Source organism: Panicum hallii, chromosome 5, assembly GCF_002211085.1.
Source record: "Panicum hallii strain FIL2 chromosome 5, PHallii_v3.1, whole genome shotgun sequence".
NCBI classification, from domain to species: domain Eukaryota; kingdom Viridiplantae; phylum Streptophyta; class Magnoliopsida; order Poales; family Poaceae; genus Panicum; species Panicum hallii.
In genome coordinates this window covers 46,584,810-46,608,988 of record NC_038046.1, presented here as the reverse complement: position 1 = coordinate 46,608,988, position 24,179 = coordinate 46,584,810, and the positions used below count along the sequence as shown (strand labels likewise).

Genomic DNA, 24,179 nt, shown 5'->3' with positions numbered 1-24,179 from the left:
TATATCGTGATTTTGGGCGTAACAGGCCGAAGACGGTTGCAGGACTACGTGACATGATGCACGACTGGTCCGAACAAGAAGAAAAGATGCGCGAGAGGTTTCCAAGACGCACCGACCTCAACCAGAAGCGCAACAATGACAATCGGGCTGACAAAGGCCAGCGGGACTTTTCGGGTTCTTCCTGAAAACGCAAGCCAGACGATCTTGTCGCGGCTGTGGAACGTCCTTCACGGGGCAAGAAGTCGACCACACAGGAGCAGTTTGAAAAGCTCCTGCAGAAGAAGTGCCCATGGTGCGTCAACTCCAAACACGCAGCGATCGACTGTTTTCAGCTCAAGCGCACCTTTGGCTCCCCTGGAAACGGCAACAAGAACAAGTCGACGGGCAAAGAGCCTGAAGACGAGGACCAAGAAGATAAATCTAAGACAGCCAAGTTCCAGGATGCCTCCAAGACCATCAATGTTATCTTTGGTGGTGATGAAGATTTTTGTTCCAAGCGAGAACAGAAGTTGCTGCTACGAGAAATTCTATCCATCGAGCCGGCGGTACCACGACCACTCCGATGGTCGGAGGTCCCATATCATTTTCCCGTACTGACCAGTTGTGACAGTTCGTGTACTTGTAATGCTAGGCAAATATTTTGTTAGTGTGAAGTATGTGTTTGTTTGTATAAAGCTCGTGTGTGTTATGTGAAACTTTTGAAAACTTAAAAGTGCAAATAAAAAGGGTAACTTTTGTAATTACAGAAAAACCTAGGGTTGTTTTTGTAAAATGTATTTGGATAAGGGTAATTTCAAAATAAGTGAAAGGTGGTTTTGTAAATATGTTTTTCTTATTTTATTCCCTGTAAAAAAATATATTTATCCAAAAGTTGCATTTGAAATGTGTGTGCTGAAGTGTGTAAAAAGTTTGGGTAAAATGGTAAAAATAAAGGGTGTTTATGTAATTTTATAAAAGTGCAAGTCATCATGACATGTCTATCCAACCATTATGATAAGTCTATCCCGTCATCATGACGTGTCATAAATGCTTGCATTTAGGTCCTGAATTTTATAAAGTTGCACTCTTTAGGACAAAACCAATTCAAATCCAACTTTTGTTCAAAACCTCATGTGTAAAGATAAAAATTTTGAGTTTTTGAACTTGGGCCCTAAAGCAATGTTGTAGAGTTTGAAAAACTCTCCAACTTTCATTTTGGGCATTTCTTCATTCGGGTTTTAGATTGTTGGGAAATTTTTCTTTACAAACAGGTCCCTGTAGTTTTCTGAATTTGCGCATAAGTTCTTGGGAAATCACTTTTCCCCTTCTCCTCTGTTTCTTCTCTCTGGCGCCCATCCTTTTTCTTTCCACCGGCAGCAGTAGCATCCAAGCGCTTCTTTTCTTCCTCCTTCTCCCTCTGTTCTTCTTCCTGTTGACTCCCTCCTCCAATCACGGGCGCTCGGGATCCAGCAGCCAGGGGCGCGCGGTAGGCGGCCGCGGCCCGAGCGGCAGGCGAGCGGGCGCGGCGGCTCGGGCGGAGCGCTGGCGGGGCGCGCGGGGCCGGGCGCGTGCGGCAGCGCGCGGCTCGGGCCGAGCGGCGTGCGGCCCGGCAAGGTCTAGCGCGCGCGGCAGGCTGGCTAGCGGTGGCCCAAGGCGGGCAGGGCGGCTCGCGGACGTGCGGGCGCAGCGCGCGGGCTGGCGGGCCCAGGCGGGGCGCGCGCGAGCGAGCGGAGGCGCGTGAGGCACTGGGTGGCCCGAGCGAGCGGCAGCGGCCCGAGGCGCTAGCTGCGGTGCGACTGGCGCAGGGCCGGTGGGCGCGGCTCAGCGCGGGCGCCGGGCGAGCCCAAGACGGTGGGCAGGCGCGTGGACGGCTCCAGGCAGCGCGTGGGAGCAGGCGGGCCCAGGATGGCGCGGCGCTGCGCGCGGACGCGGAGCGAGCGGGAGGCAGGCGCTGGCGGCGCGGGAGTTGGGAGAGCGCGTGGGAGCGGAGCGCGAGGGTGCAGACCGCGCAGGCGAAGCCACGGCGCAAGCAGCAAGCGGGACGCTGGCGTGGGGGAGGCAGCAGACATGCACAGCTGCGGGCGGCGCGCGTGAGCCGAGCGCAGGAGCGAAGCCGATGGCTTCAGGCGAGCAGACGGCACTGGCTCGCGGGCGTTGGGCGAGCAGGAGCAGTGGAAGCAGCGCGGCGGCTGAGTGAGCGCAGGAGGAGGCGCGATGCAGTACTGGTGGTGCACGCTGGAGAGTAGGCACTGGAACGGCGCCAGCGCTCGGGATCCAGGCGGTGCCGGAGCACGGCGCTGGCGACGTTGGCGCAGGCGCTGGAGCAGAACGCGCGCAAACACGTGTGCGAGCACGGCGCGGCCCGGCGTGCAGGACTGAACGTGTAGGTGGAGCTCTGGTGCGGCGGTTTGGCGTGGGCTAGCACGAGGACAGTAAGGCCCCGCGCGTGGAGAACCTGGTGGTGGTCTGGCGTAGGCTACCGTACCAGGTGTGGCGTGGGCCAAGCACGCACGTGGTTCGGTCGTGTACGGGAGCGACGCGGCAAGGCCGAAGCAAGCGACGCCGAGCTCTTGCGCAAGAACCGGTGGCGCGTAGTGGGGCTTCTGCGCGAGATGCGGGAACACGGTGGCGTCGACCCTGACTACACCACGGGTCACCGTGAGGAGTATTCCTCCGGTCATTCTCCACCCACTACAATTCCCGGCAAACTTCTTCGTCACCCACGGAATCTTGTCATCGTCGAGCTTTTCTCTTCGTCGATCCTGTTCGCCACGGGAATTCACTTTCCACTCGTTCTTCTCTATAACCAAGGCTACCCCAAGGTTTGCCCTGATTCACTGAATCTTCCTAATGCCGGCAATCCCTTTGCCGGAATATCGTCGTTATCTTCCTGTTCTCTGTTTTCCCCGACTAGGGACTTAAATGCTTTGATTTAGAAAGTTCTAGGGTGTTTTCTATAAGATTTCCAGAACTTTCTTTATTTCAAATCAATGAACGTTTACAAGTTTTATGTTATGATCTTGAATTGAAATCTTTGATTTGTGATCTAGGTTGAATACTAGGAAATGAATGCTTTATTTATACCTTGAATTGTATGCATGTATTGTAGCTAAAGGGTTAATCATAGGATAAATGTCTTAGGCAGAAAGGTGTGAGGTCTAGTTAATCCTTTCACACGAGTGTTCCTATCTCTGCCATCAAGACATTGTCCTTGTCTTGATTTCAGTCTTCTTAAGGTCCTTTTCATATAAGGATCTTTGTTAGTTCATGTGCATCTGTTGCTTAGCCAATACATCTCGGCAGCTATACTTCAGTATCGGCTGTCAGCTCAGCCGCTAAGCATCGTTTCTTTTAAGTCTAAGATGTTTCTGTGTAACAGCTGTCAGCCGATGCACTTCTTTTGATATGCTTCTACCATCGACTGGTTAATTGATACGGTTGTTATCTTTCTAATATCGGCTACTGCCGATACAATTCCTTTCTTCTGTCCTACATCGGCTACACATAGGCGATGTATCGGAGATACGCACATGATCTTAGGGTTCTTGCTATCGGCCGATCCAAGCCGATTTTAGTTGCTCTCCATATCGGTCAAATAGAGCCGATCAATCTTTAGTTTTCCCATCTTTATCCACACACTTTTATCAGCCGATTTATTGACTGAGAGATTGGCTATATGCCTATCAATCACACACCCTCAACCACACTCTAATCGGCTATACAAGCCAAAGCACACCACCCTAGATCAATGAGCTAACACAATAGACACGCCTCTATTGGGTACGACCTAAGAACATCAATCAGCTAAACCCCCGTTGTTTCCAATCGGCTCTGTTGTAACCCTCAACAAGTAGCCGATTCTAATTAGTTGTTCCCCTATAGTTCTGTCTAGGTTTAGTTCAGATCTTTCTGGTTGTTATATGAGTGGTATGTTAAATGAGTATTGGATTGCAACTGTATTGTGAAGTAAGATAGTTTTATGTGCACACCTTGAATGTAATGTTGCATTGCATGTAGATACGACTACTTCTGCAAACAGTACCTACAAGATCTCATAGGAGTCTACAAAGGATTTTCCTGAAGACCAAATGAACGTCACTAAGGGATTAACTGAAGCCCCGAACCAAAGTTCGGAAGATATTGACATTTCTGACTTCAGTCCCACCAGTAAAGGCAAGCCCCGGACATAACCCACTACTTTATTTACACTGCAATCTATGTCTATCTATCTATACTTATGCATTAAGTCTAGGAGTTGTAATGAAACCCTAGATGCATGGATACTAGGAATCCAATGTAATGCTCCTGAGTCCTTATCGGATAGATGCTCCGCTAATAAGGCCGGTAGAAGTCGGGTGATTTCCTATCACTCGCGCGATATAGAAGTTGTAATGTTTACATTCCTGCAATCACTATAAGGATGATGGACGGGAGTTTTATGAGGTATCATGGTTGAGATGATACCCCGTCTGTGTTGTTGAACTTGATAAGGTCGCAGCGTGTGGTAGTACGGGTTAAGTGTTTGAAAGTACTAACCACATACCGCAAAATATGGTAAGCGGTAAGCCTAGTAGCCAATCGGCCCGAGGAGTGGACATACCTCTCACCACTCGTCTTGCTTCTTCTGGTTACTTATGTTCGACGTGTGGGAATACGTGTTGCAAGGGCAACCAGGAGTACGGGTTTTGTAGTCGCGCTACAGACGTACGTCCTGCACTTTGGAAGTGCGTATGGTCCTGCACTCGCTTGTGGTGGATCTGATCCACGAGTCGGAATGAAAGGTAAACGGTTGCTTCGGAACGACCCTTTGGTGTTCCAAGCGTGTGAGTTAGGTTTACCTTGCAAGGTTGAATCTCGATTCAGGAATCGTCCGCTCTCACGATGAATGAGACTGCTTATCCCCTTTACCACATTGAGTAACAAGAGCAATGTTATGATTATCGAAGATGATGTTTGACTAAAGATTTTACCATGCTTGAATAGCTATAGGTGCTCATCTAGATTGAATAATCACCTAGAATTTGAAAACTAAAAGTTGACATTAAGGATCTACTCTTTGATGCTTTTCAGCTGAAAACTCTACCTAGAGCTAAAAGCCTTCATAAGTCTAGTTACATGGCTAAGTATACCATAACCGGGTAAGCCTTGCTGAGTATTAGTATACTCAGTCTTGCTAGTTACATATTTTTTAGGTATAGTCCTTGAAGACCCTACTTTTCCCCTGCCTTGGCCCTTTGCTTTTCCAGAAGGTTGGTCTGTGAAATGGGATCCGCCCCCGACCAACATTGGTGATACCGAGTGATGTCGTGCTTGGGCTTAGCATGACATCCGTCTTGACGACGTGCTGTAAATCATCGCGTATGTTTTCCGCTGCCAAAAACCATGACTTTAGCAGTTTGTAATGTACTGCTTTTGAAAACTCTTATAATGTAATTCCTTGTGATGTAAAATATGATGGTGATTGTATCTCTAGACTCACCTTCGTGTGAGGTAACCTTATTTGATCCTGTGTATCGGTGGTTTATCGGGACGTTACCCGACAGGCCAAGGGATTATACCGTTTGAAGCACGCTGGAGCCCTCAGGAATGGACTCGCGTACTTGAGCCGGTATAATTCAGGTTGGTTCTGCCACACCAGTGGACCAGCTTTTCCGAGCCTGGGAAGTTTCCACTGGTGCTGGATCCCGTGGTCGCAGAAGTTAAGCTCACTCGGGTTCTCATTGATGGCGGGAGCGGACTTAATCTTATCTTCGCCAGTACGCTGAAGAAGATGGGTCTGGACCTGACCAACATGCTTGCTCAGAGCAAGGCTCCTTTTTACGGTATTGTCCCTGGCAATGCCGCGCACCCGCTTGGAACAATCGTTCTCCCAGTCACTTTCAGGACGAGGGAGAATTACTGAACCGAGTTCATCAAGTTCGAGGTGGCCAACTTCGAATCTTCCTACCATGCTATACTGGGGAGGCCGGCGCTCGCTAAGTTTATGGCGGTGCCGCATTACGTCTACTTACTTCTCAAGATGCCAGGACACAGTGGCGTGCTCACGCTCCGAGGCGACTTGAAGAAGTCCTACGATTGCAACCAAGAGGCCATCCAGTATGCATCGACTTCCCGCGTGCCAGATGCTTCCGGAGAAGTACTCGCGGCCGCACAGCAACTTTCTCAAGCCGAGCTGGACATCCCGATGAAGAAGGCGAGCCAATCAGGCGTCAAGTCGACAGGCGATGTGGCTCTCAAGTCGATCCGGCTCCAAGAAGGCGACTCATCCAAGACAGCCATCATCGGCGCGGGCTTGGGTGGCAGATAGGAACTCGCGCTCGTCAATTTCCTACGGGCTAACCGAGACATATTCGCATGGAAACCATCGGATATGCCAGGGGTGCCCAAGGAGTTGATCGAGCATAGTCTTAATGTGTATCCACAAGCTGTACCAAAGAAGCAACGACTTCGTCGTTTTGCCCCTGATAAACGGGAGGCTATCAAACGGGAAATAGCTAAACTCCTCGCGGCTGGATTCATTAAAGAAGTAATCCACCCAGAGTGGGTAGCTAACCCTGTTCTTGTATTGAAAAAGAATAAAGAATGGAGAATGTGTGTCGATTATACCGATCTCAACAAGCATTGCCCGAAGGATCACTTTGGGCTCCCTCGCATCGATCAGGTAGTCGACTCAACCGCAGGTTACGTACTGCTATGTTTCCTTGATTGTTATTCAGGGTACCATCAGATTGCTCTCAAGGAGGAAGACCAAATCAAGACCGCGTTCATCACCCCGTTTGGGACTTATGCCTACAAGACGATGTCCTTCGGGTTGAAAAACGCAGGCGCTACCTATCAGCGTGCAATCCAGATGTGCTTCACTGATCAGTTACATCGAAATGTGGAAGCCTACATGGACGACGTGGTCGTGAAGACCAGAAGTCCCGAGGGCCTGATCGCGGATCTGGAGGAAACTTTCGCCAGCCTACGGAAATACCGATGGAAGCTCAATCCGACCAAGTGTGTTTTCGGCGTTCCTTCGGGTAAATTGCTCGGGTTCATCGTGAGTAACCGGGGCATCGAGGCCAACTCGGAAAAGATCACTGCCATCACTGATATGGGGGCACCTGCCACAATAAAAGATGTGCAAAAACTTACAGGGTGCATGGCAGCCCTTAACAGGTTCATCTCCCGACTCGGGGAGAGAGGACTTCCTTTTTTCAAGCTCTTGAAGCGCCAAGATAAATTTCACTGGACAGAGGAAGCCGAGCGGGCCCTGCAGGACCTCAAACAGCACCTACAGTCGCCCCCGATCCTCACAGCACCATTGCCGGGTGAGACCCTTTTACTTTACATTGCGGCAACTACCCATGTTATCAGCAGTGCCATTGTTGTCGAGCGCTCCGAGGAAGACCATGCGTTTGGTGTGCAGAGGCCTATTTACTTCGTCAGTGAAGTACTCTCAGAATCTAAGGTGCGGTACCCGGCAGTCCAGAAGCTTCTCTATGGCATACTGATTACTTCACGGAAATTACGCCACTACTTCGAAGAATACTGGATCACCGTGATCACAGACTTCCCGTTGGCGGATATCCTACACAATCAGGACGCCACGGGCCGTATTTCAAAGTGGGCAGTGGAACTAGGGGCTTTGTCGATCGACTTCAAGCCACGCACTGCGATCAAGTCCCAAGCTCTAGTCGACTTCATGGCAGAGTGGAGGGAAAATCAAGTTCCAATTCCAGTCGACAAGCCAGAGCATTGGACCATGTATTTCGATGGTTCTCTCAAGCTCGACGGCGGTGGCGCTGGTGTGTTGTTCATATCCCCAAGAGGCGAACAACTCAAATACGTCCTCCAAATCCTCTGGGAGGTATCCAACAATGAAGCCGAGTATGAAGCCTTGCTTCACGGGCTTCGTTTGGCGATATCACTAGGGATCAAGCGGCTACTTATCTACGGTGATTCTCTTTTGGTCGTCCAGCAAGTCAACAAAGAGTGGGATTGCAACAAAGAGACCATGGAGGCCTATGTACAAGAGGTCCGCTAACTAGAGAACAAATTCTCTGGCTTAGAAGTTCATCATGTGCTACGGGAGCACAATGTCGCCGCTGATGCCTTGTCTAAGCTGGGTTCAACCCGAGCACAAGTCCCAACAGGGGTATTCGTACAAGAGTTGAAGCAACCGTCCATCAGCCCTTCACCACAGGTCCCCACCGGCACTGGCTCTGTACAGCCAGAACAGGAGGTTATGCTGGTTGGCGAGGACTGGAGAGGACCCTTTATCGACTTCATCCGAGATCTCGTATTACCGGTAGGGATGGATCCCAAGAGCGCTGATGCCGCCGGAGCAAGGGGTTCATCTTAGTCGCAGACAGGCTGTATCGACGTGGTGCACGGTCTGGCGTGCTTATGAAGTGCGTCACAACAGAGGAGGGCCAGGACATTTTGTGAGAGATACACGAGGGAGTATGCGGTAACCATGCAGCGTCACGCACGCTAGTCGGCAAAGCGTATCGAGCTGGCTTCTGGTGGCCCACTGCCGTGTCTGACGCTGAGGACCTGGTGCGACGATGTCAGAATTGTCAGTTCTTCGGCAAGCAATCACATGTCCCGGCTCACAACCTTATTACCATACCACCTTCCAGGCCGTTTGCATGCTAGAGCCTTGACATGATTGGGCCCTTTGCAACGGCGCCAGGGGGGTTTACTCATGTCCTTGTGGCTATCGACAAACCGATCACCAAGCTTACTCCAGACAGGGTGGTCGACTTCATCTCTGATATCTTGCATCCTTTCGGCTTCCCCAACACTATTATCACTGATTTGGGTTCAAATTTCATGGCCAACCAATTCTGGGAATTCTGTGAAAATTCATCCATCGAGGTCAAGTACGTTTTGGTGGCACACCCAAGGGCAAATGGGCAAGTCGAGCGGGCAAACGGCTTGATCATTGACAGTCTCAAGAAAAGACTTTATGACACCAACACCAAAAAGGGCGGGAAGTGGATACACGAGTTGCCACACGTTATCTGGGGGCTCAGGACTCAGCCGTCCAAAGCCACAGGGCAGACTCCGTTCTTTCTGGTTTACGGCTCCGAGGCGATTCTCCCAGCGGACATCATGTGGAAATCCCCAAGGGTTGAGATGTATAAAGAAGGCGAGGCGGACGAAGCACGACAGCTGGAGCTGGATTCTGTCGAAGAGGCTCGCTGCTCTGCTCTCGTTCAGTTAGCCCGTTACCTACAGGGGATCCGGCGATATCATGATCGCAACATTAAGGAACGGTCGTTTAGCATAGGCGACCTCGTCCTTCGTCGCGTTCAGGATGAGTTGGGTTTGCACAAGCTTAATTCAAGATGGGAGGGACCGTTTATCGTCAACAGGGTTACAAGACCAGGATCTTATCGACTACAACACCCCGATGGTCAGGATGTACCAAATTCATGGAATATACAACACCTGCGACGTTTCTACCCTTAAGGGGACTTGTCCCCAGTTCCTGTACGCGCCACAATTATTTTCCTTTTCTGGGTCAATATGGCGGCTTTTTGTGCCACATGACTCGAAAGGTAATTTCTCGAATACACTGCGGAGGTTATGGCCACGCCCATATTATTCAAATCAACTTCTTGCTACACGCATTTGTGCCGTCGTGATGACAATCATGTCTTTCCCAGACTCATTGGGCTCGACTTGTTCGGGTTTTATCTAACTTGTTTGGCTTGTCCCTTTGCTGGGCTGTATCAACTACCCCTGACGTCGTTATACTCAGGGTATTTTTTTTTACTGTTTGCTATGAGGCATCCTAATTGCTGCACCACATATTGCGCGCTCCGGGCAAGTTGGATCCGCTCGGTCGGATTTCATCTGGCTTACCCGACAAGCTCACGTGCAGAGCTATATTGACTACCTTCTGAGCCGTTGCACTCAGAAGTAGCAGCTCTTTGCCTCAGACGAGAAAATACTCTCAGAGTTCTCATAAGGCTACATAAAAGATAACTGTGGTCTCTTATATTACAAAAGGCTTAAAAACTACGGGTTCAGTTTTGGACCATGTTTTCTACAATTTTTTCAGCTACTGGCCTGGCTTCTACCAAGTACTCACGGAACTTCTCATCAGTGCAGTCGGCAGCTACACCCCCTGCGAGTACTTCAAGTCGAGCCCTCGGCCAGTATGATCTTACTAGCCCTAAGGCGTGACCCACATAGGTGGCGGCGGCCTTGGTGACGAAGTCCAAGATTCTTTGTGGCGCTCCACGAAGACGATCTACCAGTGGGGGCTCGCCTTCGGAGTTGTCCTCCCGTGGGTCCACCATCTCAACAAGCTCTTGAGCTGCCGCCTTCAGCTCCTCCAGCTCTTTCTGGCGTTTCTCCTTCTCTTCGCCCAGAGTCTTGATCTGCTGGAGGCAGTCGACAAACTGCTTCTCCGTGTCGGCCATCACCTTCTGCAGACTCTCGACTTCATCTGTGCGGCGATTGAGCATATTCTTCAAGTCAGTAAGCAGCTCTTCTTTATAATTTATGAGTTTCTTAATTTCTGCGGTGATGAATAGGTTTCAGAATACACAATCATCGCCAATGATACAAACTTGCGCGTAAGATCCGTACTACCTTGATGCGCTTTTCGCTGCTCTTTGAGTTGGCCTCGAAGCTCGGCATTAGCACGCTCCAGGCTGATCCGCTCCCGCGTCAGTTCTTCAATGCGCCTTGCGGATTCTTCCAGCCTGGTGGCCTGCTCTTGGGTCTTCTTGCTCGTATCCCGCACATTTCCGGTGGATCGAGATGAGCGATCCAACCACACTTAGCATCAATAGGGCATGTGACTCTTACCTGGGCAAACTTGCTAATGGCCTGGAGTATATTTTCGACTTCTTCTCCAAGGGCGGGCTGCGCGCTGGTCCCCTCTACTGCTCCCACCACCTCAACGACTGATGGTGGGGCGGCTGTTGCAAGAAAGTAAGTGTTAAACAAGTGACGACTACGGCTGAGGGCAGCCGGATACTTTACCTGCACTCTCGGCGGGCACGTCAATGGCGACCTCGACTTGCTCATCGCCACCGGCTTCGCGTTCTACGTGCTGGGGCTCGGGCGGCGGTGAGCTAGGCAACGCTGCAGCCGCTACCTCTGCCGGTTCCGGTGCGCTGGTTAGCTCGGGCGAGGGCTCGGGGGCTGGAGGAGCCAACTCGAGTCCTGGCTCGTCCAGCACCACTGCTGTTGCGGGCCTGTTCCAGACAACATAAAGTTTTGATATTTTGAATCTCATACATGGCTAATGACGGGATCCAGAGCAGTGCTTACATGTGAGATCGGGTTATTGCTGGTTCCCTGAACGCCAACCTCAGTGGTTTCTTCACCACGGCGTTTGCAGTTGGAGGTGAAGGCGTACAAGTCGAGGGGGCTGGCAGCGCCGGCGTGATGCTTCTCGTGGTGATAGCCACAGCACTCATCGTTGGATGCTGGGCAACCCCAGCAGAGGGCACCAGCAAACCGGGCATAGCGCCCGTTGTGGCGATTGCCACGGAATCCACCGCTGGCGGCGGAGCTGCCTCAGCCGAGGGTGTGAGCTGCCCCGATACAGCGCCCGCCACGGCGATTGTTACGTCATTTGCGGGAGAAGGCGACGGGTCCGCCCCATCAGCCTCTGTGGATCTGGCTTTTGGTGCATCATTCCCGGTTGGGGGTGTTTCGACTACCCTCTGTCGCTGGGGGCTGGGCAAAGAAGACGAAGGACTACAAAACAGAGTTGTCATCAATATTCAGCAGACCAACTCGATACCTTTATAGTTTGACAAGCACTTACCCAGCGAGGTCGGCGGTGCTGGCTTTACGTTTCCGCATCTCCCGGCGCCGCCGGGGGATTAGAGGCGCGTCGTCGGATAACTCCACGGATGATCCGGAGGAGTTATTTGTTTGCGCCCTCTCCCCGGTCGCCCGGCTGCCCTCGGCCGACTCGTTGTCAGCGGTTTTTGCTCTCTTTGCTTCGGCCGCGGTGCTGGGCAACGTGTGATAGGGTCGAGGCAGATCGGGTTGCGGCGGGTAACTCCGGTACAATGCCGTTTGATCCTATGTCAAGTTCATCAATCAGTCTTAGCTCTCCATATCAAAGAAGAAGTCGAGAAGTCGAACACTTACCGACGGTGGTCAATTCTGGGCTGTAAATCCCGCTGGAACATAAGGGATGGTTTCCACATCCAGCAGAATTCGCTTGACGCGAACAAGTGCGGCGTCGTCTCCAAGTTCCTCTGCGCACATACGAGATGGGTCTTCAGTACCCATGTACTCGAATCCTAAGGTATGGCGCTGTTGGATGGGTTGAATTCGGCGTTTGAAGAATTACAACATCACGGATGCCCCGGTTACCCCCATCTCTTTGTGTGCGGCGATCAACTCAAGCAGCTCATTCACCTGGTCCATCTCTGCTTCAGCGGGCTCTAGTGTCCATTCGGCGCGCTGAACAGGAGATTAGCCTGAACGCACAGGGATTTGGGGGGCGTGGTTCGCAATGTAGAACCATTGCTGTTTTCACCCGGGGATATTGGAAGGAAATTTGTAAGATATGTATTTATCACTGGCATGTTGCCTAAGTTGGATACCAGCACCCCCTATCACAGATGGATTTTTGGCGGTTGGCTGGGGCTTCATGCAGAAAAGATAGCGGAAAAGAGCCCAATGGGGCTCAATTCCAAGGAAGGCTTCACAGAAGTGGATGAAAATTGAGATGTGGCAAATTGAGTTAGGGTTGAGGTGTTGCAGCTCAATCCCATAGAAATAAAGAAGGCCACGGAAGAACGAACAAGTGGGGAGGGCCAGACCCCATTCAGAAAAAGAGCAAAAGGATACGATCTCGTCGACATTTTCCATCGGGAAAGGATCGCGAAGGGCAAGGCGCCAATTGATGAGATTTCTCTCCTGAAGCAGACCCCCCAGCACTAAATTTGCGAGATGGTGGCGAGAGCACTTACTAATTGACCACTCACTGGTTGCCGCTTGCGCCTCTTTCAGTTCCTTCTGGTTGATTTTCTTCGGCGCCATTTTGGATCTGTTAAGCCACGAGTTGTTCGCGAAACGCTCGGGGGCTACGGTCGATGGCTCGAAGGATTTCGACTATGCAGGGCGATAGAGGAGTGGCAGCAGGGTGAGATTTAGTTGGGGTTTTTTGTTTTTCTCTAGCAGCGTGGGATCTGAAGGTACGGGAAGAACCCTAACTGACTACGAGGTTAAATAACCAGCGGTCAGGCAGTGGTTTACTGTGTAAAAGGTGAAGCGTCGCACAAGGGGAATACTGGGAATACAAGCAGTTTTTTGGTGGATTTTTTGGGCAGTTATTTGATTAACCATTTTTTCAGGGTTAATTGTCCCGAAAAAAGAGGTTTTTTGAATTTCGAGTTCAATTTCTGCCAATTACATCATCTTGGACTATATTTTCTCAACAGGGAACATTTTTGCCACCACTTTTGGGATCCTTTTTTTTAAAATTTGAGAGATTTGGATTCAAGGCTCGGGGGCTGTGAGACACGTGGCATCGACTACTCATTTTTCGAAAATACTCGAAGGATAAGAAGAAAAGACTCAAGACTAGTTTGACCCTCAGCTTGATTCTTCGATTCAACCTAAGGCTCGGGGGCTACTCCATATGGAGTGCGATTATTCATCGCACCCCATACAAAAGAAAGAATTCGGGGCATGAGCACCTCATACCTTCGATGCAGTCAGTTGAGTACTCGAAGAAAAATTTCAAGATGGAGCTTCGAAAGAAGTCGAAGACTGCTTCAGAAGTACTCGAAGAGTCTGCAGTACTCAGCTACGAAGAGCTCGGGGGCTTGTCAGACCCAGGGCCACGGGGCTGTGTACATCAAGGAGTTCATGTTGGGCTAGGGGATAGGACGTGTCCTGTACCTTATTTATGTTGTATTCTACCCGCATGCGGAGTAGAACTAGTCGATACAGAAGGAAACTAGTCGAGTTGTACTTGAGTGCGATTCCTAAGCTAGTATCAGGTTAGGATTCATGTAACCATATCCCCCCTGATATATAAGGGCGAGCAGGGAACCCCTCAAAACCAAGATCACCAGATCAACATCAAGGCAATACAAACCATCATACAGGACGTAGGGCATTACGCATATTGCGGCCTGAACCTGTCTAAATCTTGTGTTGTCTGCATCTTCGAGTTCCTGATCTCGGCGCATCCCAACCTAAAATCTACCACCTTGGATATACCTCTCCGTGGGCAGCCAGATAAAACCCGACATAGTAGGAATCATTTGTTTAAGGGTTTGGTCTTTTAGGGACAATGTGTTCCTTTTTTCATTTTTTGCCAGGGGAATTCTTTGTCAGACTTTGTGGTTTTGTATTTTTTGAATGATCCGTATCTATTTGTGTGGGAAGGTACGTTTTCTGGAGGAATCCTGAAACACTTAGTGTACTCCCTTGTGGCCAAGTTCCACACCATGGGTCGATCTAATCATATGTCGGGTTCGGATTGGGATAAAAGAATCTTGATATGTTCTTTTGCTGGCCCGCGTCCTACCTAGCCCAAACATCAGGCTAAAAATCGTTGCCTATGCCATGCCCACCCAACGTATGGTTCGATGGCTTGCGGATCAACCTGATGGCCGGAGTTATCTAACATAGTAGCTATAGCTTGTTTAATAGAGCTTAGTGTGCATAATTCAGTCGGTAGATTAAAACTTCAAAATAGGGATTCATATGCATGACAAATGACAAATCACAAACTCTAGTTCTCAAATTGTCCATACAGCTTTAGTGCCGCACCGAGAAACAAGGCACAACAATTCACGAGTCACAAGTCATGGCGTTACGTAGCTATTAAGTCTCCAACTTTCAAATAGTCCATACTCTCATATAGGAGTACAAGAGATGGGAGTTTTAGCTCAAAATAACATAAGTACATAACAACACAAAAGTCACACATGTTGACTAACACAACTCTTCTTGAGGCTTACCTCCGTCATCCGTAGAGGCCACTAGGTGGGTGGGTGGGGGGGGGGGGTTGGCTGCGAGAGGAATGGTGTGGATTAGGGTTAGGATGCGGTATTAATTTTTCTTGTTATTGGGTTGGGTCTAAGGTCGGGTTGTCAGGTCATCATGCAGACTAACCTATTTTATCATTCTTCCCTTCCTTCTTGTAGCTATATAAGATCAAGACGAACCTAATATAATTTTTCTATTAAAAATCTTAGACAACAATTTGCAATATATTTTAATTCTGAAACACTCAAAGGTTTATGTAAAACATGAGTGATCTAGTGATGATGCGACACAAGTTCGTGTCAAATTTGGAACAAATAAACATGAACGAAAACACGAGAATTATAAGTACCCATTGGCGTTGTTACTAGAACTAGATAATGCATCGGTTCGGATTGTTCGATTATTCAATTATTCAATGTAGTCGTATAAATAGGATGATGTTTGTAGTGCAATCTCATGAATGCATGTTGTCGGGAAGTAGTTGTATGTAGACAATCAGCAAGCAATTGCTCTTCCAAAAACCTGATCGCTCATTACTATTCTGGATGCCAACTCCCTTTACCAGGTGCTGGTAAAGTTGTGGAGCCCCTCTTGTAGGGGATACTAATTTGGGAAGATGAACATGGACCGTCTCATCTTGTCTCAGAGCATGTGTGGTTGGCTAGACTCCTTTTCTAACTTCACATATATTGCTCTTAAATTTCACTTATTAAGTTAGTTAGTATCTCCCTCAACTTCTCATATGGGATTAACTACTTTGTAACTCCCTAGTATTAATTGTGTACCTTGTAATTCTATTGATTTAATGGAAAATAAAATAGGTCAAGTCCAATTAAATCCAACATTTTCTATAAGTCACAATACATGAAATGGGTCACCGGTTGCCATGCTTTACTATTCCTACTATAAAAAACAAATGATGAATATTACTACAGCAAGTCAATTACTTTGAAAGGGAACACACATTGGAAGCTGGTATGGCGAGAGGGGCTGAAGAGCTATGTACCAGAGTGGCGAACTTAAAATTTTTCTATTAAAGCATTAGGTTTATTTTAGAACTCTTTTAAACTATGGTGCTATTTAGAACTAATGCAAGAAAATGAGATCCAATATGCCCATTTTTCTAGCAATGTCTACAATTTAAATATACTATTTTGATATTTAACACATTTGAAAAATTAGTTTCTAATTTTCTAAAATAGTTTTTCAAAATGGTCTAATCATGTTTCATAAATTGTTGAATCAACAGATGTTAGTGAAAACGTGTTTGGAGCACGGTGTATATGGAACATGTTTGAACAATTATACAATGTTGCACACTAACTCGTGAACTAGGTATAATAATTAGTTAATTTAAAATCATTGAGTTCATATTAAAGTTGTAGGCTCATGAATTTTAACAATAATGTGTTAATGAAAAAGGATTAAGATTAAAAAATTAAGAAAACATAAAAATGGAATCAGAATCAGAAGAGAACCCGCTAATAAGCCTAGCACTCTCCTGCTTCTACTCACTATTCGGTGACTCTGGGCTTCGTGTGACCGTGCGAAATTTTCCTACAACCCGACTAGGCGGTGACAATGATAAATTGACGGCAACGGCGATAAATTGACGGCAATGGCGTGGTAGGAGGCGGTCTCAATTAGCTACTGGCTCACCGCACATGTTGTCCCTCACCTTCATTGAGTGGATTGGGGTTCCACCTAGACATGTTGTCCCTCACCTCCATCGAGTGGCGTATTGTACCTCACCTCCATCGAGTGGATTAGAGATCGTACTATTTGGCTCTTCTTAGAGTAGACCCTAGCTTGTTTGATGTTGTTGGCAACTTAGGATAGACTCCTCGTCAAAGAGTTGGTCTTAGCGTTTTGCCCCCAATCACGGGAGAATTTCCTCCACTATGCTCGTGTTCAGTTAGGTTATTGTGGATTTAGGATCGGTTGATCCAGTCGGGGTCGAATTCGGTTCCGGCGCGTTTGGATCGTTAGAATCGGGCCGAATTGGAATCGGTTTCCAGGCCGGCCTGTTTGGCTGCCGCAGGAAACGGAAAGCGATTCCACTTCCCCTCCGACCGCCCCGCTCCTCATCCCCGACCCCCCGCTCCTCTCCGCCCGCCTCGCCCGAAGACATGGCGATGGGGGCTAGGGTTTCCTAGTGCCGCCCCCTCCATCGCCCCCTTCTGCTCCTCCGCTCCTCCCGGCCGGTGGATCGGGTCTTCTCCAAGTCGTGCATCTGCATCTCTAGGCGTGCGCGAGGAGACAAGTGGTGAGCAGATCAGCACCGCGCCTGCTCCTGGGCAGCGGCGAGCAGATTGACACCCTCCTCCCCATCGGCGACCTCCATCTCCATCGAGCATCAGCGAGTAGGGCCGTCCCCGTCCGCAGCTTCACTCCCCACCAGGGATTCGACACCGTCTGCGCCTCCTTCCCGTTCTGGTGTGAGCGTCACTGCAACATCAAGATCGGTGCCCCGACGTCCCCATCGAAGACCTCCCTCAACCGCACGGTCTCAGCTTCGTTTCCACAACGTCAGGAAACCCTGCTGCCTGAATCTTTTTTTCTGTGTGTGAACGGTTCTTCCGTGTCCAATAATGTTTTGAGAGATAGTAATAGAGGTAGCAGTTGCAGGTACTTGCTCTCCGATGTATGGTACAGATAGTAGTAGAGGTGCAAATTGTTCGGATGTGCTATTTAGTTTTTTTTAATCTAGTTCAGATGTTCAGATAGTAGTAGAGGTTCAGATGTGCCAGCTTATAACCCTAGCAGTCATCTCTTTTTTTTTCAGCTTGGTGAATTCTTTGCTGATCATTCCTTGCTGTCTGATCATTGTTTTTATGGATAATTGCATAATTTGCGTGTTATCTCTGAAAACTTGTGTGTTACTCTGATTCATTTGAGGTACCTGAATATATACTTCTACATTTTTTTAGCTAAGTGCAAGGTTCAGTCGGATCAACAAACTCATCTTGTTATGTAATTTAAGATACATAGAAGCTTGCCATAATTTAAGATGACAATTTAATACTTTTAGGCCGTGCAGAATTTATGTATGGTCTCCTGCTATGTATACTTAAGGCATTTCTTTTGCATATGTGCTTTGCAGACATGATGCAAAGACAGACCTTTAGGTTTTGATACTGTAGGTGTACTTCTCTTTGTGACAGTGAACTAGTGATTATTTTCGATACTTGATATATAGAGCCATAATCTGATACTTGGTGCCTTTTTCTCCTTGGCATGTTTATAGAACGCCTAGTTTGTGCATCTGACAATATCTTATAACTGCTGATGTTAGAAACATGGTGCAGGATTATCTGCCACATATCAAGTAATTGTGCAGTTGTGTTTGCTGATTGATTATGTTGGGTCTGCAGCAATATTTTCCTTTATTATTTAGCATGCCATGTTACTGCAGGCATATCTGCACATATCAAGTAGTTGTGTTCACTGCTTTAATTGCGTTTCAACAGGAGAGGCCAAGGCTTGGTCTGAGAGAATGCAAGACCCTAATGGCGACGATTTCTCTGCCCCAAAGTTGCACAAGAAGAAGGTTGTATACCGGCCGCTTCCATCAGGCATGCTGAAGGGTGAACCTGAACTGCTGCGGAGAGAGGTTCCGCATTCATCAGGCATGGTCCATAAGCCGCCCAAAAGAAGCTTGAAGAGTGAGCGCCCTGCCACACCTCCATCAGACAGAGGGACTCCTGATTCCCTGCCGGACTCCGGTCCTACTGATGAATACCGTGCGCTGCGGAGGAAATACATGATGCTAGAGGAAGAGAACTTTGCCCTGGACCAAGAACTGAGCATGGAAGATGAGGAAATCAAGGCACTTGAGGAGGAAAAGCTTGCGCTTCTTGATGAGCTCGTTGTCTTGGAAGGCCTTGTTGAGCCGTCGCAGCTGCAGTCTCACGGTAGGCCATGAGTGTAGTATTTTGGTTTCTGTGATCATTGTCGTTCAGTGTAATTCAGTAACCTGTTACTGTTAATACTTTCTGGATGTAAACATTGTAGTTGAAACAGCATAAACCTGTTACGAATGGAAACCCCTTAGATGAATGCTTGCAGGGTCAGCGACTTGTGTTTGTGTAAGATGATAGGGTATTACAATCAGATGAAAATTTGGTTGCGAGGGTAATTCAATGCTTATGAAGCCTGCTTGGCTGAAATTGAGCTCATGATGCAGAACAGAAATATCTGGGTGGTGACTACAGGGAAACACTATGGTTTTGATACTACTGTCACAATCTGAGTTACAGTGAATTAGTGAAAGTTTTAGATGGATGATAACGGGATAATTTGTTTCATAGGGAATGAGATGATTAGGGTGGGCACAAAGAACAAACACTATCAGTGGTTACGGGAAATGTCTTTAGTCAAGCACACAGAATGGAGAAACAATCCCATGCTCTATTGTTCTGCAAATTAAGCAATTCTTGATGTTTAATCTAATGGATGTTTATTATGGTTGTTTGTTATGGTTGTTTAATTCTGTATGTTCCAGATGGAAAGATCTAATGAATCTTTTCCAAAATTTAGCTGGGCTATCGTGGGCACAAACCAGCCCAAACAAACTACAGGTCGGACTATTTAAGAGCCCACGGCCCGAACTGAAGCCCGAACTTTTCGCAAGCCCTTGCCGTATAAAACCTGACCCACAGCTTCATCTCCTAAACGCAACGGACGAATCCCCTTGAGTTAGAATTGCAGCCGGAGCAACACCCCCACCCATCTCACATGGCGGCGGCGGTGGCGCTGGAAGAGATGGTGCGCGCTGCTAGACGACGAGATGCTGGCGTTGATGGGTCAGCAACAAACGCCAAGTCGGCGCTGGTGGCTGTGGGGGCCAAGTGGGAGACGTTCAAGGAGAACGTGCGGCCGCTTAAGCACAGGCGTGACGTGTCCAAGCTCAACCGCGCGCTCAAGGCGCAGATCGATCCCGCCCAGCGCGCCGCCCTCCTCGAAGCCCGCAGGTATGGATATATTTAGGGCGGACTGTTCTACTTTATAAATCGCAGTTCAGTTTTATGAACTTCACAGCAGAGCAACTCAGCTTTGAAGTTGCAGAGTTTTTGAAAGTGTTGACTAGCATACCAATTTCAGCTTCAGAAAAAAGAGATTCGGATTGGAAAAGTTCCTTATACCCTTGAACGATGTATGAGAGGATTTCATTTATGATTTTCCATCTAAACGCCTAATTAAAAATAACAGTATATTATAAATAGATAATAAATAGATAATAAAGTACAAATATTCCAAAATAATTCTATTACATATCAAGTCTCAATGATCTACTACTCATACTACATCCAACTTTGAGAAATAGCCGTTGCTAATGCATCACGAAAAACATCCATAGTAGGCGCATTGGGTACCGGAGATGATCCATCCGAGGGCACTACATACTTGTTATACCTTTCTGGTGGTATTATAGGCTCATAATTTTCATCACGCTCCATATGTTCAAAGTCTAAATCACCACTGTTATGCTCACGGATGAAATTATAGATCACCATGAGTCCTATTGGTATCATCTTTTGCTTCTATAATGGATACATCAGCATTTTATAGAGAATTTGCCACTTCATTTTCAAGACTTCAAATGACCTCTCAATAACACTACGAACTCGTGCATGAATACGATTGAACTTTTCCTTAGGAGACCTTGGTTCTACACCTTTACGCCATTCGGGCAAGTGATACCTCTCACCCTTGTATGGTGCTAGGGATCCCGGTCTATTAGGATATCCGGCATCAACAATATAATACTTACCTACAAATAAAAAGTATATGATATGTTTAGATAATAAAGAACTGGAGTTGCAAAATTAAAAATATAGAAACCAGCCATAAATTACCTACCCTTGGGAGGGTGTGGGAAGAAATCTCGATCCAACTTCATTGCATTATACAACACAGTGGTGTCATGCACAGAACCCGACTGCCCTACAGAAACATAAGTGAATCTCATGTCAAAGTCGCAAATTGCTAAGATATTTTGAGTCAGTATCCCTATTTTTCCAATATACCTTACTTGTTCACTAGGGGGTAGAGATACCCTAATGTGTGTCCCATCTAGAGCACCAATACAATCTTTAAAGTGTGGAAATGCCCTTCTATCATCTGCTATCTTTTTGTGGACGGTACGAAAGTTTGCATCTTTTGGAACAAGAAAATATTTTGCCATTTCCATCAAAGATTCTAAAACTTCAGTAAATTTTCTACTAATAGTTTCACCAAAGTGATTGAAACGATTTTGACATTTCCTATTGAACTCATTTTCAGAACATATGAACAAGAAAATTGCAAGAGCCTCATAGGTGGTTGCAGTCCATACCTTGACACCAATAAATTATGCAAATCCATGAATATTTCCGTGCTCATGCGCAACTGAGAATGACATTCACCTGGAGTTTTGAAGATATATTGTAACCAGCCCAGCCACTTTGTTCCGCTATCCTTGCTGGATTTTTGTTAAGGTAGAGATCAACATATTTCTCTGCCACTTTAGCACCACACAAAATCAAGTTCCAAAACTCAACACTATCATCATCTGACTCCTCCGAACCATCACTCTCACTTTCATACATCTGAAAATAATAACAAGTAGCAATAGTAACGATGTCATGGATACAAGTAGTAGTAGTAACAATGTCATGATTACAGGTACTCAACAACAAGGTACGCAAAAATAGCACTACTGAAAAAAAGCACTCAAAAATAGCACTACTGAAAAAAGCACTAAAAAATATTTCTCGAAGCCTTCAATTCCCATACTTGTCGTTGTACCTCCTTGTAAGCCAATTCAAACGAATTTCTCTAGTAGGAAGGGTCAAGAACATTTCTCTTTATTCCTTTTTCACAAACAATTGGGTAGCAATGTCATGCTCATTGCTACCATATTGTGCCCCACAATCCAAGACAACATCCATCACTTCTTTAATAGAAACGACTTCAGCTTGCATTTTTGATGTAAACGACTCGGCCGAATCAGCAATCTTTGTAATTTGTTCTTGAATTATAAGAGCCGTACTTGACTTTTTCTTTTTAAGAACCTCTAGAACAACACGAGCTCTTCTTTTTTATTTCCATTAGCAGGAGATACCTCCTGAACCTCCTCATCCTCTTCCTCTCTATATGACCAATCATGGAATACATTGTCCTCCTCTTCCTCCTCTCCTGCTCCATCTATGTTTTCAGTGTCTTTTTGGCTTTCGGGTATAACAGGATTGTCACTCATCGGGTTCCAATGATCAGTTTCATCATTAGAAATGTCACCAAACATTTCTCTAAGGAAGTCTTCATTTTGCCGCGCTTTCTTGTTGAATTTTCCAGAACCCGGCACATCCTGAACAAGGAAGGTAATCAGAACCCCAAGAAAGTATTGTGAACATAGATGAACAGCTAAAATTTGTGAACAAAAAAATACTTACCACTTTCATTTTTTTCCACCATTCATTGTCCATGTTAATTACTTCTCTTGTATTGTCCCAACCGGTACCGGTTTGATTCCGCAGTAACTTTTGCCAAATTGACCAACCATTCTTCAACCTATCCCACTTGTTCTTGATTTGTGTCTTTGATAACTCGATTCCGGTCATTTGGTAGAATCTTCCCGACACTTCAGTGTAACCTAAAGTGTTCAAATGTGTATTTGGCCTATTCTCTCTCCTTACTTGTTCAGCGAATAACTCACATACAATACGATTATAATCATCCGTCCATTCCATAGAATCACCCTAATCAACAATTATGTGCAGCAATATTTTGAAGCATACATTACAAGACAAATTATGTAATTGACTAGCATACATACACTCAGCAGCAATGGAATTGACCAGCAGCCATAGAAGAAATCGAGCGAAGAAATTATACCGATTTCGGAAGACTGGAGATGCGGGCATGACCCCTGCTGCCTCCCGCGCCGCCCCTGCCCGCGCCGCCCCTACTACCTCCCGCGCCGGCCAAGCCCTGGGCCGCGCCGCCTGCGCCCGCGACGCCCCAGCCAGCCGTGCCGCCCGCGCCCGTGCCCGCGCCGCCCGCGACGCCCCTGCCAGCTGCGCCGCCCGCGCCCGCGCCGCCCACGACGCCCCTGCCCGCCGCAGCCGCGCATCCCGCGCCCGCCGCATCGCCCGCGCCGTGGCCCACCGCGCCCGCCGCGCCGACCACGCTGTGTGGTAGAACCAACCTGAAATTACACCGGCTCAAGTACGCGAGTCCACTCTTGAGGGCTCCAACGTGCTTCAAACGGTATAATCCCTTGGCCTGTCAGGTAACGTCCCAATAAACCACCGAATGCAGGATCAAACAAGGTACCTCGTACGAAGGTGAGTCCAGAGATACAAATGCCATCACATTTTACAGCACAGGCAGATATATTATATGAGTATTTTAAAAGTAACATCAGTTCCTAACTGATGGAAATTATTACAAACCGTTCAAAGTTTCAAGTCATGCAGCGGAATTTGAAGCACGGACACTGTACACGTCGTCAGTTCAGATATCATGCTAGCCCTAGCATGATATCACTCGGATATATATTTAGCAATTTCTCTCTTCATTCTGGTCCACCAAAAATATTGTCGAAGATCTTGATACATTTTGGTGCTACCAGGATGAATAGAGAATTTAGACAGATGTGCTTCATCAAGGATTTGTTTACGAAGTTGATGATCTTTAGGTACAACAATACGATTGTTGAACCATAGAACCCCTTGATGATCTGTGTGGAAACACTTATATTTGGTTTCTCCCTGAGATAGTTTTGATTTGATGATTTTGATACCCTCATTATGTATTTGCGACATGATGATCCTATCTTGAAGGGTAGACTCGATAGATAATAGATTTAGACTACCTTGAGGAATGATTTCTAGATTGAGTTTTCTCATATGATTGCAGAGAGTGTCATTGATAGTGTCTATAGATAAACAATGATAATGTGTCTTGCGGCTAAGTGCATCCGCAACCACATTGGCCTTGCCAGGATGGTAATGTACCTCAAGATCGTAGTCTTTAATCAGTTCTAACCAACGCCTTTGCCTCATATTCAAGTCAGCTTGGGTAAAGATGTACTTGAGGCTCTTATGGTCAGTGTAGATGTTACACTTAGCACCCATAAGATGATGCCTCCAGATCTTAAGAGCATGAATAACTGCCGCCAATTCAAGATCATGAGTTGGATAGTTTTGCTCATGATTCTGAAGTGTTCGGGATGCATAAGC

At 47.3% G+C, this 24,179-nt stretch overlaps 1 protein-coding gene and 1 pseudogene across 3 annotated transcripts; one reads left to right on the top strand and one right to left on the bottom strand.

Annotated features, from left to right (window-relative positions):
- Nucleotides 1-16,975: 16,975 nt before the first annotated feature.
- On the top strand, nt 16,976-19,028 carry LOC112895087. 3 transcript variants are annotated; one of them, XM_025962967.1, is made up of 2 exons: nt 16,976-17,288; nt 18,426-19,028. In XM_025962967.1, the coding sequence occupies exon 2, from the start codon at nt 18,452-18,454 to the stop codon at nt 18,878-18,880; it is 429 nt and encodes a 142-aa protein (XP_025818752.1). In that variant the 5' UTR covers nt 16,976-17,288; nt 18,426-18,451; the 3' UTR covers nt 18,881-19,028. The 3 variants fall into 3 exon arrangements, with proteins under 3 accessions (XP_025818752.1, XP_025818751.1, XP_025818750.1); XM_025962966.1 differs by having other exon boundaries at nt 16,977-17,583; XM_025962965.1 differs by having other exon boundaries at nt 16,978-17,483.
- A 2,691-nt stretch (nt 19,029-21,719) lies between these two features.
- Nucleotides 21,720-22,685, bottom strand: LOC112892671 (annotated as a pseudogene).
- Between the last annotated feature and the right edge of the window lie 1,494 nt (nt 22,686-24,179).

Excerpts from the sequence above, each read along its gene's own strand:
- LOC112895087 (XM_025962967.1), top strand. The coding sequence starts at position 18,452 with ATGCAAGACCCTAATGGCGACGATTTCTCTGCCCCAAAGTTGCACAAG.